Source organism: Arvicanthis niloticus, chromosome 17 (assembly GCF_011762505.2).
Source record: "Arvicanthis niloticus isolate mArvNil1 chromosome 17, mArvNil1.pat.X, whole genome shotgun sequence".
Classification (NCBI taxonomy): domain Eukaryota; kingdom Metazoa; phylum Chordata; class Mammalia; order Rodentia; family Muridae; genus Arvicanthis; species Arvicanthis niloticus.
The window spans coordinates 33,855,984-33,873,992 of NC_047674.1; the positions used below are offsets into that span (position 1 = coordinate 33,855,984).

Consider the following 18,009-nt stretch of genomic DNA (forward strand, 5'->3'; position numbering starts at 1 on the left):
AGGAGACAATAAGAGAACAGCCAGCCAGCCAGCATGGGTTTCCCTTTGGTGTGATGGACATTCAAAGGTTAATTGTGCATGTCTGTTCAACCATAAATTTTCTGAAAACAACTACACTTTGAATAGATAAGCTATATGGTTTGTAAATTAGCTCTCAACAAATCAGTTTTAAAAAACAAACAAAACAAGACATGGAAGTAGGAAGAGAACCAGTGCCCAAAATAAGGGAATCGGGGTGAGAAAAAATTGGGGTGGGATCATTAAAGGGTTTTTCCAAAAACCAGGAAAAAAGCTGGAGAAAGAATGAGCCAAATACTGGACCCAGCAGTTAAACCAAAACTGAAAAATCTGACCCAGTGGTTTGGCACTTCCTGTTGAGCTTCTGTGTGTGCTGTTAAGGAGCAACAGCAGAAACCAGACTCTCCTGAGGATTGACAGGTAACAAAAGGTCTGTGACAGTTTGAGTGAGAACGGCCCCAGCCTCATGTGTTTGCCGACTTAATCCTTAGTTGGTGAACCCTTTAGGAAGGATTAGGAGACAGGGCCTTGCTGGAGGAGGTGTGTCACTGGGGGCAGGCTTGGAGGCTTCAAAAGACTCACTCCGTTCCCTGTGCACTCTTTCTGACTCCTCCTGCTTGTAGGAGGCTCAGGTGTAAGCGCTCAGCTATTGCTCCAGCATCAAGCCTGCCTACTGCCACGGTCCCCACCATGATGGCCACGGACTAACCCTCTGAACTGTAAGCAAGTCCCCAGTTAAACATTGGGGTCATGGTGTCACCTTGCAGCAAGAGGCCGGTGACTGTGACACATCCTATAGTGAAAAGAACAGCGGTGAGCATGGGTGTGCAGGTGTCTTTGTGGTGGGATGTGAGTCCCCTTCGGGTGTTTGCCCAGGAGTGATGGAGTTCTGTCATTCCACTGCAGCTGACTGTTCTGCTTCTAATTGTTTGAGAAGCCCCCACACTGATCTCTCTAGTGTTTGCATTCACACCCCCGCCAACAGTGGGGAAAGGCTCTTCTTCCCACACATTCTCCCCAGCATTTGTTATTGTTTGGTTTTCCTGACAGTGGTCATCCTAGCTTGGGTAAGATGAAATGCCAATGTGGTTTTCGTTTATGCGATGGCTAGAGATGCCGACTACTTTTTAAAGTATCACTGGCCATTCATTTGGGATTCTTCTTTTGCCAACTGTCAAGATCCCTGGCACATCTGTTGGGTTTGGGAAGTATTTAAGTTTTGCAGTTCTTGATATAGTCTAGATATAGTAACTCCTTGTCTGAAGTGTTAGCTGACAAAGGCTATGAGAGGAATTTTCCGGCAAGATATTGAAAAGCTAAAACACAAATTTCAGGTATTTAAAACTGTAGTACAAGGGGCACGGGGGAGGGCAGTGGAAGAGGGACATATTAGAACCAAGTATGATGATAAACATATATGAAAATGTACAGCAAAAGCCACTTTTATGCTAACTTTTTAAAAATGGAAAAAAAAAAACACTTTAACGCACTCCATACCCGATAAAAATGTTTTTGTAAATGATAACTATCTGCCATTTTATACATTCTGCATTAGAATCTGTAATGATATACCAAACACATGAGGAATGTAAGCTCAGTGGTAAAACACTGAGGTCCTAGGTTTAAATTCCAGGACTACCACCATCATCATCACCACCACCAACACCATCAGCACCACCATCAGCACCACCACCAACACCATCATCACCACCATCAGCACCATCAGCACCACCACCAACACCATCATCAGCACCATCGGCACTATCATCATGACCACCACCACCATCACTCACCCACCCACACTGACAGACATACACTCACACATTCTCTCTCTCTCTCTTCTCTCTCTCTCTCTCTCTCTCTCTCTCTCTCTCTCTCTCTCACACACACACACACACACACACACACACACATACTGTCTCACACAGACACACATTCTCTATCTATCTATCTATCTATCTATCTATCTATCTATCTATCTATCTTTAAACAGATGGTATCTACAGGTAGGATATAACCCAATGATACCCGATCCTTGAACCACAAACCATGACGCTCTTCCAAATCTCAGCATCCTAGTAAGCAGAAAGGCCCAGCCCCCTATGTCTGCTCAAATGCTCTGCAGCACAAGCCATGTCTTTTCATTCTTCCTGGAGATGAAGAAGGAGCAGCCAAACTGCTTTGTTACAGTTGCTCGAGAAGAAATTTAAAAGTGATTTTTGTGTCCCTTAGAGGCTCACAGCAGGCACCCTCCTAAGTGCAAATCAAGTAGCTGTATCAAGGCTATAAGGTAGTGTACAAAACTCATTCTTATGGTAGTTAGCATTCACCCACTTATATTCCCAGCTCCATAGTCCTCCAGGAAACCTCAAGAGTCCTTTACTCTCTAGTCAGACACTGAGCCATGGAAGCCAGGGTGTGCCGCCTGCTTTTGCTCCTGCTGATTCAGCTACTGTCTAGCTTCTGTACTTCAGCATGCCATCACACCGCCGTCTACCACTTCAACGCCACTAGTCCAACCATTCTTTTTCTGCCCGTAATTTTTGTTGTGCCTCCCTCCCTCACTGCATCCCCACCACCTGGCCCAATCCAGGATGTTCCACATGACGCCTTGGCAGGGTGGCACTGTGTATCCTGTAGAAACACTGCCTGCAATGAGATCATGCTGCCAGTGAAAAGCTGAGAGCCTGAGAGGTGGTGCAGCAAGCCAGTGCAGACCTTGTAAGTTCTGAACAGAGCTGTGAACTTCCATACACACAGCCCTTTCAATACACCAGCACTCATGGTTAGACTGTCTCTGTTCTACCCACCCCCACCCCATCCCCCAACCATAGGCTCGTGTATTTCAGTGTAAACATTGGACAAATTTGAACTTGGACTACGCTTTTGTTTAGACACGTGATAAAGTAGGAGTTACCTCATTCTAATCTTTTGGAGGTGTGTCTTTTGTTTCGTTCCCCAGCAGTTGCTTTGTTAACACTGGGTAAATGGCTCTGCTGGAATGGTAAGATAAGTTTCTTGGACTGATCTGTCATCTTTACATAGGCACCAGCTGTACTGCACACTGGCATGCCGGCCATCTCTCCTGCTTTTGCTACATTTGTGACTCACTGTTGCAAACAGCACACAGTTCAGTTACTGTAACAGAAGAGCCAGTGACTGTAAGATGTCATCAGAGACTCCAGAGAGACTTAAAATAGTGTGGGCATGAGTACACTCCAGCACCTTCATCAGCCCCAGCGTCTATCTAAAACTGTACTTCATACAGAAAAGATTGATGTGTTTACTCTGAAAATAATTGGGTCACACTAAATGAACACCATATCGTGTGTACAGTCACTACTCATGACTGGCTTAATTAGTATAAATTAATCTGGACCTAGAATGACGGCAGACAAAAATTTATTTATACCAATAGCCTAATTATGAAGAACAGCTCAATAATAAAGCATTATTTTCCCCTGATTTTTTTTCAGTTTTTTAAAATTTAAACTTATATTTTACATAAAACATAAAAGTTAAATATTTGCATATATGTATGTATATATGGGAGATATATATATATATATATATATATAAACTGGGTAATTCCTAATGAAACATGCACGTGTCATGAGAAACTATGTAATATGGTTATTTTGCTGACCAAACCTCTAGAGTCTGGGAAAGGGACACTTGGGTATTTAATGAGAGCAGAGGTTTTGAGTGGATTCCCACATTTCATCTAGAAGACCTTGGTTAAAGGTGGGTACGGGGAACAAATAACAAGCTTGTCTATCCAATTTTAAAGCAACTGTGCACTAAAAACACTCCTCTTAATTCTTCTGTTTCAGTGAGAATTTTGGGTTCTGAGTATCTCTGTATGGGTTCTGAGTGACACAGGTTAGTTAGCAGCAAAAGAAGACAAAGTGTAGTTAGAGTTCTTGTCCCGCCACCCCTGTCTCTTTTTCTGTGACTCTTCAGGAATTGCTTAATGTGAGCTAAGTCTTGTTCTCTTTGCCTGAAGCAGGAAGAAAAGATATTTACTCAGATCCTGAAAGAGGGATCTCACTCCTTTAAACAAACAAGGCACCCTTATTCTCCCAGCCGATGAAAAGGGGCCACTTAGCACCATCCACTCTGGGACTCTCGAAGGCATTATAACTGGCTTCATTCGAAGCAGGGCAGTGCACCAAGAGTCTCCTTTACAATAGGACGGTGTCACAGCTGCCTGTATCTCTCTCTCTGAAATTTCCTCGGAAACACAACTGTGGCCGCCTGACTTTCACCACAGGAACCTCAGGGAACAGTTTACCACTGTTCACAGTCACACTGGAAGTCCTCAGAAAAGTGTACCTTGAAGATGCCAGACAGCTAGAACCCAGGATGCACATATGGTTTCTAGACTGTCCTTCATCAATTGGAAATCGCTTCAATAACTCTTTACTACGCGCACGCAAGCACACACACACACACAAGCACACACGCTTCAAATTTTTAAGTAGGCAAACAATTCACATATGTCTACCTAATTGAACCATTCCATCTCTAGTTTCTATGGTCAGGCGCTGCTAGACAGGTTAATTTCACTTTCCCTTATGTTGTTATTAAATTTTAAAGGCTTGTTTAAAAGCTCAGAACTTGGCAAGTATTTGGAAAGAAAGCACTGGCAGTGACCAGAGACCTAAAGCACCTTATAGGATTACTGATTTCTAGCTGCTACAAAGAGATTGGATTGAAGGAATGTGCCATTCTATACACACGAGGAAAAAAGGGACCACAGCTCTTCAGATGCAGGGCTGGAGCCACCGATTCTATGGAGCCTCAATGCCAAGTTTTCCTCTTAGGAAGTATGAATCTGACCACCATGGACAGAACACCCCCAAATCTCCTTTCCTGGCTGATGCCCTCCTGGGGGCTTGGGTGGCAGAAACAATGTCCTCTGCCAGGTGAAACAGCAAAATGTTTTCCAAACTTCATCAATTCCAGGACTTTCCCATAGCTTGCTCAGGTTTCAAAGTGAGTCAGCAGATCCTCCCCCCCACAACCCCCATACTTCTCATTTGACCAGCACAGAAACGCTGAAAGCGAATTATCCACTTACTAAGATTGGCACAGGGAACAGAAAGCACTAAGAACTCAGTCCGAGGTGATTAGGACTTGCCAGAAATCAAAGCATTTGCTTTGATAATAATATTTTGCAGCAGCTGCTTTAAAACACATACACACGCAGCAGGAATAAATAATATTCATTGTGTCCACTCTAACTTATTAGATATGCTTCAATCCAAGTACATGTGGAGGTCTTCCTTACGGAGAAAAATGTTGGCAGAAATAATGTTCTAAGAGGGAGTGGAAAAAATACATCTGCGTTTTGCTTAAGGGGAAATGCTCTGTTTGTGGTAAATATAAAACAATGATGAAATAAGACATTCTTGTGCAACCCAGTTTATGAATTTCCACATATAAAATAGTATCCTCTGCTTATCAGCCCACCAACAAATTAACCTGGATACCTTTTATTTTATTGGGGGGGGAAAAAAGGAAAAAAAGAAAAGAAGAAAAGCTAACAGAATCTTTTTGTTACAATGAGTACCTTTTTACTACAAACACTAAGATACTTTTTTTTAAAGCTTTGGGAAAAGCCAGTTAATCAAGAAACTGGAACAGATGCTCTGTGAGTTCGAGGCCAGCCTGATCCACATAGTGAGTTCTAAGACAGCCAGGGCTACACAGTGAGACCCTATTTAAAAAGCAAAAACACAAGTCAAACTCTCTAATTTAAAAGCCTGGGACAGGTAAATAAGCACTGCTAAATTGTAAGCCATGTTCTAAGGATGTGCAGTTTCCCTTTCTGTCACATCTGAGTCCTATTTGCCTACCCAGAGACCGTTTTCATTCACCCCATAAATATTTATTAAGAACCCATTCCATATGAGGCCAGATAGTGGTGTCACAAGAGACGTAGGCTCTGTCCCCAGGAGCTCACAGGCTAGCAAGCAACAAGTCTACACCAGGATTTCAAACTATACCAGCAATCTTACAGAACAAGATAAGGCAGTGAACCGATACTCCCAGACTTCTGAACCAATCAGCTCAAGAGAAAATTTTAGCAAAAAAAAAAAAAAAAAAAAACCACAAAGACACAGCCACGTCCCACATGCTCCCGACATGCTTAAGCCAAAATGTCCAGGGCAAGCTCACAGCAGAGTTATTCTATCATTTATCTGCATATCGCTGGTGAATCTTTTTCAAGTCAATCCCCTACATCTTAATATTTGTGCCTTGCCCACTATTTACTTTTTGTTTTATTTAAATTCTACTTTGCTCTCCAAAGACTGTTCCACAAGATCTAGTTCATGTGTACTCCACAAACCTGACCTAATTTTCTAAAGACTTCATTACAAATATATCTTAATTTTTACATATTTTTCTTTCTCTTGTCTTCTTCCTTTTTCTTCCTTCTTTTTCTTTTCTTTGAGACAGGGTCTTACAAGGTAGCTCTGGCTGTCCTGGAACTCACTTATGTAGACCAGGCTGGCCTCAAAACTCACAGACAACCCTTGCCTCTGCCTCCATGTGTGGGAGTCAAAGGTGTGCACCACCACACCTGGCAATTTTTAGTTCAGTTTTACAAAATCCCACAACTAAATACCTCTACGAACTAATTATTCTTTATATAATTTTTAAAAATAATTTCCACATATAGCCCTACAGGGTACTGTTGGCCGTTTTGGCACAAATGTTTTTCCACACTCCCACATCCCCCCACCCCCACCTCCTCTACCCCCACCCCCCCACTAGTTAGTATAAAGCTAGATCCAGGCCTGCTGAGGTTGGAAGCTATTCTCTCATAAATCTTAACTAGCACAGAGCTCTCACTTCCCGTGTGCATCCAATAGAGTTACTCAGCATGCAACATAGTAACATTACGCTAACGCAGTTAAGCTTAAATAATCACCATCTAGCAAGGAATCCAGGGGGCAATAAAACCTCCGATGAACAAGTCAAACAAGATGTCAAGTAACTTGAGGTAAATAACACGCTTGCAGTAGGGGACTAGACACCACAATGCTTTGCTAAGATGAAGAAGCTGCATCATAAAATAACCTCTATGCCCGGGTATTTGCAGCTAAATAAATTTCTCCTAAAGAGATAGAACTTGAAGTGGGCATCTGGAAACCCAGTGGGTCAGGCAGAGCTTGTGTCTTGTTCTAACTGGAGCTGGTTCTCCTGCAGTTTCGTGCACTGGCAGCGTCCAGTCTGTCTCTTACTCTAGAGGGATCGTCTAGAACAGATACTAAGTACACACTCTGGTGTGTCTTCATCAACATTACTATCATGTAAAAAAATGTCATGGGCAACTTCTTAGGACCATAGGAAAGTCACCCGCAGTCTAAACTGGAATATGGTTCAAACTCATTTGCAATTACGTCCTAAGAGGTTTACACTGTGGTTTATCAAAGCACGCAGCTACCAACCTCCGTGAGCAACCAGGAAGTGCTTCCACCACAAGCACAGATTGTAAGCTAAACTGATATCCATTCCCAGCCTAAATTCTCTAAGGCCTATGGCTCTTTTAGGGGCTGCCCCTCCCACCTCTTGTAAAGCAAACTCCACTACACCACACACACACACACACACACACACACACACACACACACACACTCTCTCACTTATAATGCTCCCCAGGCTTGACCAGAGAATTGCTTAAGAAGCATGTCCCTTTGGGTTTAGGGACTGCAAGCTTCCCATTAGGTGTCCTACTGGTTTTTTAACACGCATTTGATTAATGCTGGTAGTCAGGAAAGAAAGCTACTCTGACCTTGAGAGTGTGCACTAAATAAATTACCTCAGAACGAAAGTGATGAGATCTCAGAGCAGCATCTGGGGAGAAAAGAGGGGAAAGGAGACTTCATTAACTCCTTGTTCTCAGCCTGCAGAGTTACTACTGATCACTTACCTGGATTCGGGAAAAGCACCTTCTAGGTGTCTCTCTCCTATTCGGTGGGCATATTGGGGCGGGGCGGAGAGAGTATTGGACCATCTGTCTCTAAGGTGATTTCTCTGCAAGAAGTTCCAGCAAAGTTGGGAGGGGGAAGCCCAAATCATCACGCCTTACTTTTTTATCCATAAGCTCCAACAAAGGTTGGGTAAAGGTTAAGAGTGCCTCAGCCCAGGACTCCGCTACAATTACCTTCTGGGCTCTAGCAAACTGACCCTAAGAGTCTGATCCTTCCTTCCTTCCAGGACCTCCAAATCTCCGCGGTTATCCAAACCTGGTGACCAGAGGATGGAAGTGAGGTCAAAGGGCCAGGTTGTGTTAAATAAATGAATGCGCTTAGCTTGAGGAGTGGACACCGAGGGGGTCAGGAGAGGCAGAGGAGGTTTGAACCTCTCTTCTGCCCAGAAGAACCCGGCGGCGGCGTGTCTCACCTCGGCTTCTGGAACGACCCGAAAAGACCGATTTCATCGGATGTCTCCCTTTCTGGAGCTTGCGGTGCCAGCAGCAGAAGAAGATGATGGTGGCGATGGTGCCCAGCAGGAGCAACAAGAGGAAGAGAGCACATTGGATGCTGTAGGGTCTCAGCAGAACGAGGAAAGCGGCGGCGATCATGGTGCGGGCGAGGCGGGGGGCCGTGCGGCGCGGGGCTGAGGCTGCAGAGCGCGCTGGGCGCGGGGCGCGGGGCGCGGGACGCGGGGCGGGCGCGGCAGACACGGGCGAGCGCGGCTCAGCGCGTCAAGCCCGGCGCTCGCGGTCCCGCGCGCGGCCCAATGGCTGCACACCCCGCGCCGGCCCCGGAACGACTGATGGAGAGCAGCGGGCAGCTCTCGCCATGACTCAGCACGCGGCGCGGCGGCGGGAGCCGCGCCCCTCCCTCCGCAGGCGCCCCAGCCCGCGCGCAGCCCTCGGGCTCAGCCCCGCCCGGGACGCAGCCGGCTTGGAGCATCATCGGGTGGCCGCCCGGGGCCTCGGCGTCCTGAAGCCGGAGCACGTGGGGCGGGGCGGGGCGCGGCGAGCCGGCGGGGGGCTCGGTGGGTGACGTCACGGGCTGCGGCGGCAGCGGCGCGGGCGCGCGCGCATGGCTGGGACCGGGACCGAGCGGCGCGCGCCCTCCCTCAGGTCGGCTCGGTGCGCGCGCGGCCCGCCAGGCCACGCGCCGGGCGGCGGTGCGCGGGGACCCCCGGGTTTCGCCTGTGCAAGCCTCCGCGGACCTTCTGCTGGAGGCCGACGTCAGGGGGCGCCAAGGAGCCGGGGGGGGAACCCGGGCTCCCGCCTCCCTGAGCCCGCCCGAAGCTGGGGCTCGGAGGATGCAGCAGGGTGAGCTATTTGGTTTGGGGGCGGGGGTAGTCCCTGCACACTGAGGCGCGAGCACCTGGAAGGGCCATTTCCAAGCTGGTCCCATCTTAGGGAAGGCACGCCGGGGTCTGCAGGCTTGCACTCTACCGTAACCCCCAAACTTGGTGCTGATTCTCAGCCCAGACGTGAGCTCTGCCACGGTCATAGAACCCTGATTCATTTATTGGCCTTTGTAGGGAGAGGTGATTTCAGATGTAAGGATCTGACATGATGAAAGATGAAGGAAGTTGGTGATTGATTGGTCTGTAGATACTGCAGGAGAATTTTTTAGGCACTATCAGCCAACGGTGATCGGTCACATTCGGGTACACACCCTTCTCCTCTTTGCGGTTTTCCAGCCCCCTTACATTCCGTTACTATCCGGAAAAAAAAAACAAAACTATATCGTAGTTGTCTATTGGACACTTGACAGTGGTCCCTGATCCGGTGCCAACGAAGAAGGCAAGGCGTGAACGCTGCGGTGTGCTCTTTTGCGGAGGGCCTCTGCCACCTGGCGAGAAAGCCAAAGCTGCAGCGGCAGCCTGCAGCATGTTGCGGCCTTAGCGGGCCAGTGCAGTGCTCTGCCCTGCTTGCCCCTAAGGCATACTGGCTTTCCCTCTAAGGGTTGAATGATTCGTTTTCTCTCATTGACTTGTATTTTTTTAATTAATTATATGACATATGACAAATGAAATATTACCATATTTGTGCAATTTCTAGTAACTGGCTTGAAGACTAAATAATTGGTAAAATTCTGAAAGTCAATTGAAGAATCGATAGGAATGCGTGTATTGTTGTCTAACTATATGAAACCAACTGTTCAGTTTTGCAAAAACGCGTAGCCATTAGTGGCTGTTAAGGTGGACTATATAGTATCAAGTGTGAGCATTAAAAGAACTGCAGAAAGATGTTGCTTAGCCTGATGCCAGATTCATAAGTATGGAAGGCACGGGATGTGTGCTCTTATTTGCATGTTGGTCTCCTGAAAACAAATACAGATTGCTATTATATGCCGCTCATTCTGTTGTTTGGGACTGAGGAGGGAAGGGACCTTGCTTCCGGACACTGAGGAAGGTGAAACTCTTGAATGTCAGACTGCGGGGAGCCCTGGGTGCCAAACAAGCTTCACAGGTCCCTGGCAGTCAGAAGAGCTGCCTGGAAGCTCTGTCTCATGTGCACACAGCTGAAGGACTCCTGATACTGCAGCCCACTGCAGTAAGAAACTGGATTCCTATCCACTATGCAGGGGTTTTTTAAGAGAATCCTGAGAGCTTGCAAAGTGTAGCACACCGGGAAAGGAAGAATTCGCCATGCTGAGCAGGGGCATGGGAGGGTTTAAACTAGACTGGAGTAACCTTCTGCAAATAGTGGGGATGGATAGCCGATGCGGTTTCGGAAGGTCATCCTTACGTTTCTCACCGCCTAAAGCTTGGCAGTAAAGCTGAAATAGTACAAATATCTTTGAACAGAAACAGGTCTGAGGCTGTAAACACAGCAAAGTAATCAATTTGCCCCAAATTCTGCGTTTTTAACAGCGAAAAGCAAGTAAATGGCAATTCTGATTCTCTGAGCTATTATTACTTAGTGCGATTATTATCATCCCGAAGCTTGCCGCAGCCTTTCACAAGTTTGAACTGCACACAAGAATATCATTTAATCTCCCCTCTCAGGCAAACGTTTAATTGGAATGCAATAGGATTTATACACACATCTTTTTATATGTATTTCCTTCCGTTCTTTGTCTGGGTTGTCTTAAGGATACATACAATAAACAAACCAAGTCCTTGAAAGAACTTAGTCTGAGTCCATTAATTTCTGATTTGTTGCTAATTTATCATTTCCTTCCCAAATAATGGCATGCTAATAATTGTTCCTTTCTTCGTGTTTGTGTGGTGCCCAGTGCATCCTGGAATTCAATATGTATTAAATTAGCCAATCTGTCTTTTGGGGAAATTAATTTAGTAGAATTTATGCCTTCTCTTCCTGCTGGGATTTCATTTAAAAAAGAAGACTTGATGTTAAATAAGAGTCATAAATTTAAGATTCAAGGTAAGGGTGGGAAAAATACACTCATAATACAAATCTCTTATACAGAGAAATAAAAAAAATTACAATGGAAAATGTTGTAATTTACTGCCTTTATGACCAAAAATGACTACCATAATCCAAGGGGTTGGGGAGTCAAGGAGAAATGAGAAAGTTTGCAGTGGGTTATGTAGAAGCACACCATCATGTAGCCCTTCTTGTTCTCCACCACATTAGATAAACAGGTGGATTCAAAAAGAAATTTAAAACATTAACTTTATTCAGGGTAAAGCCAGATTAAAACATTGCTTAGACTCAAGACCAAAATGGGATACCTTATCCAAAATAAGATATCCCTATTTCCCTAACTCAGTGTGCCTTCCCCCCCCCCCCAATCACAGATGAAGAAGGACCTCACTAACAGTAGAACAGGCAAAACCAACCTGTACCGACTCCTGCATAGAGATCAGAGCCTAACACTTTCCCGTCTATAAGGTGCACACTAGGAGTGGACAGCATACGGGCTTATATATGAGAAGGGAGCTTTGTTAATCTTTCTGTCCATCACTAACTAGCAGGCTGTGGTGTTTCGTCTTGATCGACCAAGATTATCAGCTTGATACAACTGAGAAAATGCCTAAGAAATTAACAAAGCACATCTCTAGATTTGTTGTGATACCATTTTCAGAGAATTAAGTGAGGTGGGTTGACAGGGAGCCTCACTCTGGATGTGAGCAACAGCATCCCATAGGCTGGAGGCCAGATAGCATAAAAGAGGAATAAAGAAAAAGCACAGGCGTGTTTCTCTCTGTCCCTCTCTGTCTCTGTCTCTGTCTCTGTCTCTGTCTCTGTCTCTGTCTCTGTCTCTCTCTGTCTCTCTCTCTCTGTTTCTCTCTCTCTCTCTCTCTCTCTCTCTCTCTCTCTCTCTCTCTCTCTCTCCCACCCACCCACCCCGGGTGTGTGTGTGTGCGCGCGCGCGAATTCTCAGCTGCCATACTGTGAACTGCTCTACCTTACCATCTATGATGGACTAAAACCTTTGAAACCACAAGGCCCAGGCAAACCTTTTCTCCTTTACCTTGCTATTGTGTCACAGCAATGGAAATCCTACTACCAAGCAGTCCTTCCTCAGTCTTTCCCATTACAGCTTCCTCCTCAAAGTTAAGAGTAAATTAAGTTCAGGTGGCCTGGTGAAATTCATCAGTCAACGAGGTGATTACTTTGAAAGCATGAGAACCCATGTCAATCGAAACAAACCAAAATCCCGGCATACCTGCATATTTGTAATCCCAGCCCTGGGGAGGTGGATCCCCAGAGCATTAGCCCAACAGCCTAGCCTATATATGGAATTACAGTCATCAAGTGACCCTTTCCCAAAAATGGAAGAATTCCACGGTAGTGCAACAACTCAGGGTGTCTGTGGATATCCCCACTCATGTGCACGCATGTGTTGTGGACCCCACCAAAAAGCAAGTGGTTTTACTGAAGCAGAAATATCTTGTATATTATTTCCCTGGAGTCAGTGGGTGTGGCACAATTTCCTAATTAATAGGTCAGGAAGAAATATCAGGAGGAAGCAAAGTGTCCACCCTGAGCCATGTAGATCGAGAATAACGAAAGATGACTCAGACCCTGAGCCGGAGTGGAAACAGTGAATTTTGAAGGAATAACAAGGGTGACAGTGTGAAAAGTCCCGCCCCCTCAAAAAAAAAAAAAAAAGCACTGTATAAATGTTGGTAGAGATGTCTGAACCAAAAACGGATGTAGGAAGAGTCATCACAGAGATTGTTAGTGAAACCATAGAAATGGAAGAGGTGAGTAAGAAGAGAAACTCTAGAAAGAGGAACTGGAGCTTGGAGGATAGCTCAGGTTTTCGGATTGGGAAAGAGCCAGAGGCAGGATGGCTGAGTGAGGAGTGAGTCCCAGCCCCGTGCCTGGACCCCAACTCCCCCCAGCCTTCGAGGCCTGCTCGAACAATGCACAGAGGTTAAAGAGAGAAAACCTGGGAGACTGGGAGGGGCAGACCTCAGGATATACTCTAGAGGACTGAGGGATCGTGGTAGGAAATAGGTTACAGAGGGAAGCGAAGTTAAAAGGAGGCTCAGAAGCACCATCCACCATCTTCAGAGAAATTCAACTGATGGAGACAAAGATAAAGTATTAAAAGTCTTAGTACAGCCTAGTTACTCCTGCTTTTCTCTAGACGGAAGTCTCTAGAAATTTGCATGCCTGACCATGTTTGGGTTTTTATTTGTTTGTTGTTTGTTGTTTTCTTCCTTTTGCTATGTATGGTAAATGTTCTGTCAAAAGAGACTTTGGGGAAATATGGTTTGTTTCACCTTCCAGTTCAGAGTTACAGTTCATCTGGCCAGGGAAGTCACTGCAGCCAGCACTTAAGGAGGCAGTGAGTCACACCCCATCCAGTCAGAAGCAGAGACTGTTGAATGCAGGCCCAGCCCCCTCTTCCCCTTTCACTTAGTCTGAGATCCAACCCACGAAACAGTGAAGGCCACCTTCCACACTGCAGAGTTATAAGAGGCCTTCCTGTCCACGGAGTTCCATCCCAGACTACGACCACTGACTACTAACATCTGGACTTGAAGAATTATTTTTAAGGAAAGAAATGGGGACTCACCTTCTACCTGTCGGGGATAACTAAGGGCAATAGCAATAGGTTGTATGAGAAGTCTCTCAGACAACAGCTCACAATTGATGAAGGGACCATGCACGTCAGACACAGGGCTGAGAGGCCCTTGAATCAAAACTGATTTAAATGTCTCATTCCTGAGGACAAGCTTCCGTGGTACCAGAAGGCACCATGCAAGCTTCCACAGGAGGGAAACAACCAACAGTCCTTTCCAGACATGACACCTATGAACCACCACGACGACCACCAAAGCACCATAACCATGAAGGTGCATTGGTGGCACACATGCCTTAGCAATAACCACCTTAACAAGAGGGAAACATGCCCGATACTGGAAACTTCTCACAGCTAGTAAAGTCATGAGTCTTGGAGAAGAATCTGCAACCAACACTTTACTAAACCAGTGCAACCCCTAACTATGTTCTAAATGTTTGTCCTTATCCCCACAGATAAGCATAGTCCTCATGTCTCATTGAGAACATTTCTCTTTGCAACAGAGAGAGAGACTACTACAACCTACACCCAATCAAAAGGCAGAGTCTCGGAGCCTGGTCCCAAGAGATACATTTACAAAACAGTCCTGCACCTAAGGCTCAAGGAACATTGCAGAAGATGGGATGGAAAGATTGTAAGAGCCAGGGGATCAGGGAGTTTGCTATGATATTGTTTATTCTAGTAATGTCAGAAACTACATCCATAGTGTCAACAGTATGACTCCCTAAGCATGAGCGGAACAAGGGTGACAACAGACATGCCCAAAGTGGATGAGGGAAGGCCCCTGATGCCCTACACAAAGACTGAAGAATCCTGACAGTAGAGGAAGTACTGCTCTCCAGGGAAGAACATACCTACTGGATATCCAATACCAAATGGTCAGCCAGGAAATCATAAAGACAAATAACATTACACAGACTGAACAGGTTATATATAGATGTGTGTGTGTGTGTAACAATAATTAATGAAAAAGAAGCTATGAATTTGAACGAGAACAAGGAGGGCTATATGGGCGTGTTTAGTTGGAGGAAAGGGAAGGAGAAATGGTATAATTATATTATAATCTCAAAAATAAAATGTAAAAGAAAAAGATCTGAGGGCCAGTAAGATGACTCAGCTGGCAAAGTGTTTGCCCATATGACCCAAATTCAACCCTCAGAATCAACACAAGATCGAAGGTAAGCACAGCTCCACAGCTCTGTGACTACATGTACTACATGCCCTGTGTGAACCTCCATACATACACACTGTGCACACACCTCCATACATACACACTGTGCACAAGTGTGCACACACACAAATAAAAAGATATGGGGGTTTGGAGGGATGGCTCAGCAGGTAAGAGCACAGACTGCTCTTTCAAGGAGCAGGGTTCCTAGCACCCTTATCTGGTGACTCACAACCACCTGTAACTCTAGCTCTAGGAAAGACTAGATACCTCTGGTTTCCATGGGCACCTGGATTCATGTTCACACAGAAACACAAATATACTCATAATTTAAAAACAAAATCTTTAAAAAAAAAAAAAAGATAATAGGGGATAACCTGGAGTATAGTTAAGACTTGTAAATTACCCAGTTGGTAATCATACAAGAAAATACACTCAAATATGTCTCCTTGAAAACAAACAAAAAAATGCATAACAATTACTCTAGCTAGCAGTAAACTGTTCACAAATCCCAATGGATTTGTAAATAGTTTACTTAGTGGTCTTAGATGATGTGTTCCATGAGCTTATAGTGAAAGGCAAAGAAGCTACATCATGTGGAAGAATCTAATCTTGGTAGTGTGATCTTGGCTATCTAGTGATCTCCGGTCATCACAATTAGGTAAAACGGCTCACTTTTGACTCGTGAGTTTGGGAAGGAAAAGCAGTTGTCACCTTCAGCAGTATCAAATGTTATTTTCCACAAATGTGCACGCAAAAGAACTTCATACGCATGTTACCATAGTAAAGGCATTTAGAATAATAGAAAGGCATTGCTACAAGAGAAAATGTTGCTCATGGAATCACTTTTAACAGCATAAGAACCGTAATAACGCTGCATAGGGAAAATTTTGTTTAAGCTTACTAAGTTCAAAGAAAAAAATGTCCAAGGTTTGGTAGCTTAAAAACATCAGAATACTGGGACGACGCTATAATGTTCGCAGACGATTTGGAGGAAGTAATTATTATCCACAGGCAACAAGAACTCATTTGTGTCACTTCCACGTGGCGCATACATAGGATTGAGTCATGCAGCAAAATACTGAGTCATTTGGCCGGAAAATTTACTCACAGTTGTAGGAACTGCTGGTAGGAATTTTAAGAGCTTCTTACAGATCGACTCGTGAAGCTTTTAAGAGTCATAAATCATAGAGTCCGTTATTGTTCAGATGATGTAAAATGCTCCTTCCATTTCTAAGAATGTGCAATTTAGGAAGAGAACCTGAAAACTGAAATTATTAATTACTTCTTGGGTCAAAGGGGAAGTGTGTCATATGATTTCTGGTATCCCAACATTCATTCTTCCTTCCTTCCTTCCTTCCTTCCTTCCTTCCTTCCTTCCTTCCTTCCTTTTGTTCTTTCTTTCTTTGGTTTGTTTGTTGGTCGTTGGGCTGTCTGGTTTGAGGTAGGGTCTCACTGTGTAGCCCTAGCTGTACTGGACATGACTACCTAGACCAGGCTGGCCTTGAACTCACAGAGATCCACTTGCCTCTGCCTCTCCAGTGCTGGGATTATAGTTATGTACCACCACACCTGGCTCTGACATGATTAACTAAATTTAAAAAAAAAAAAAAAAAGAAAGAAAAGGTAAGATTTCATAGTTGCATAATAAACTTTATAGATGAATAAAATATTGATTAGTAGTCATTAATTTAATATCTTCCTGGGGGAAAAAAAGCTACGGCCACCTTGAAGAGATGATTCCTATGCTGAAATCTTAAGAGCTTTTGCATTAATTTTAAAATCTATTTCCTGCATTAGGTGTTTTTACGCTTTTGTATCAGTTCATTCACTGCCTGGAAGAATGGCATCGCTTAAAAGAAATGCCGGGTACCAAGAAAATTGCATGAGCAACTGCTTATTATGGAAAATTATTGAAATCATTGAAATAACACAGAGTTTCAGAAGTTTTGAAATTATCCTTGTGTAAGAATATCCCAAGAAACAGAAAGAAAATTTCATTAAAATGTGTGTGTCATCCCAGACACTTTATGGAATAGAATAGGAAAACAGCCAACCTACTAATTTAGAATGCAGAAGAGTTTACATTTCAAAACCTGCAGCCTTGGCACCCCTGCTCCCCAATAGCTCTACTGTAGAAGGGCTCAGCCTGCAATCCATCGGGGAGTTTCTGAGGATCTGATTTTATATGAGAAAAAAAAAAAATCTTAGCTCCACCTACTCAGGATGTTCAGCCTTCCAGCAGAGACAGAATGCCGTGGCCTGTACATTTGTCCCTTCTGAAGTATGTGTTGACATTTGATTGCTAGTATGGAGCATTGGGAGGTAAAATCTCTGAGTAGAACCCTTGTGGAGGCTTATGTGAGGTCAATACCCCATCTTAAAAGTGGGTTACCAAAGAGCAAGGGCATCTTCTCCTCTCTCTCTCCTTCTACCATGAGATGAGGCAGCAAGAGAGCTCTCATCACATGCAGACGCTTCTCAGACTCCAGAAGTCTGAGTGTGTGTGTGTGTGTGTGTGTGTGTATGTGTGTGTGTGTGTGCATTACACACACCACATACACATAAACAAAACATACACACACACACCAACCAGTAGATGTTTTTGCAAAAATCCCATGGCCATCTGTCATGAGACAAGAATCTACACACAAATATATATATATAATTTTCAGTACTGGGGATTGAACCCAGGGCTTTACCAATGCTAGGCAAGCACATTACCACTGAGCTCTAGCTATACCCCCAAGCCTTTACAGTTCTTCACTGTAAAGAACCAATCCTGTGCTTTTCTGTTGCAGCATTACAGAATGTCCTCTCTTCTCCTCTAGACATCCC

At 44.6% G+C, this 18,009-nt stretch overlaps 2 protein-coding genes across 15 annotated transcripts in view; one reads left to right on the forward strand and one right to left on the reverse strand.

Moving 5' to 3' along the window:
* Dst (dystonin) overlaps positions 1-8,629 on the reverse strand; it is a 385,515-nt gene extending 376,886 nt beyond the window's left edge. For all 12 annotated transcript variants that reach the window (XM_076915117.1, XM_076915116.1, XM_076915122.1 and 9 more), the window contains exons 1-2: positions 8,434-8,629; positions 7,850-7,884 (exon numbers count right to left, since the gene is read on the reverse strand). In XM_076915117.1, coding sequence (XP_076771232.1) covers positions 7,850-7,884; positions 8,434-8,614 — 216 coding nt within the window. In that variant the 5' untranslated portion in view covers positions 8,615-8,629. The remainder of the gene's footprint in view (positions 1-7,849; positions 7,885-8,433) is intronic.
* Positions 8,630-9,091: 462 nt separating this feature from the next.
* The window catches only part of Bend6 (BEN domain containing 6), a 66,783-nt gene continuing 57,865 nt past the window's right edge, over positions 9,092-18,009 (forward strand). The window contains exon 1 of one of the 3 annotated variants that reach the window (XM_034521884.2): positions 9,092-9,319. The gene's annotated coding sequence lies outside the window, so the exon portion shown is untranslated. The remainder of the gene's footprint in view (positions 9,320-18,009) is intronic. The other 2 variants (XR_013104658.1, XM_034521885.2) reach the window with 2 other exon arrangements.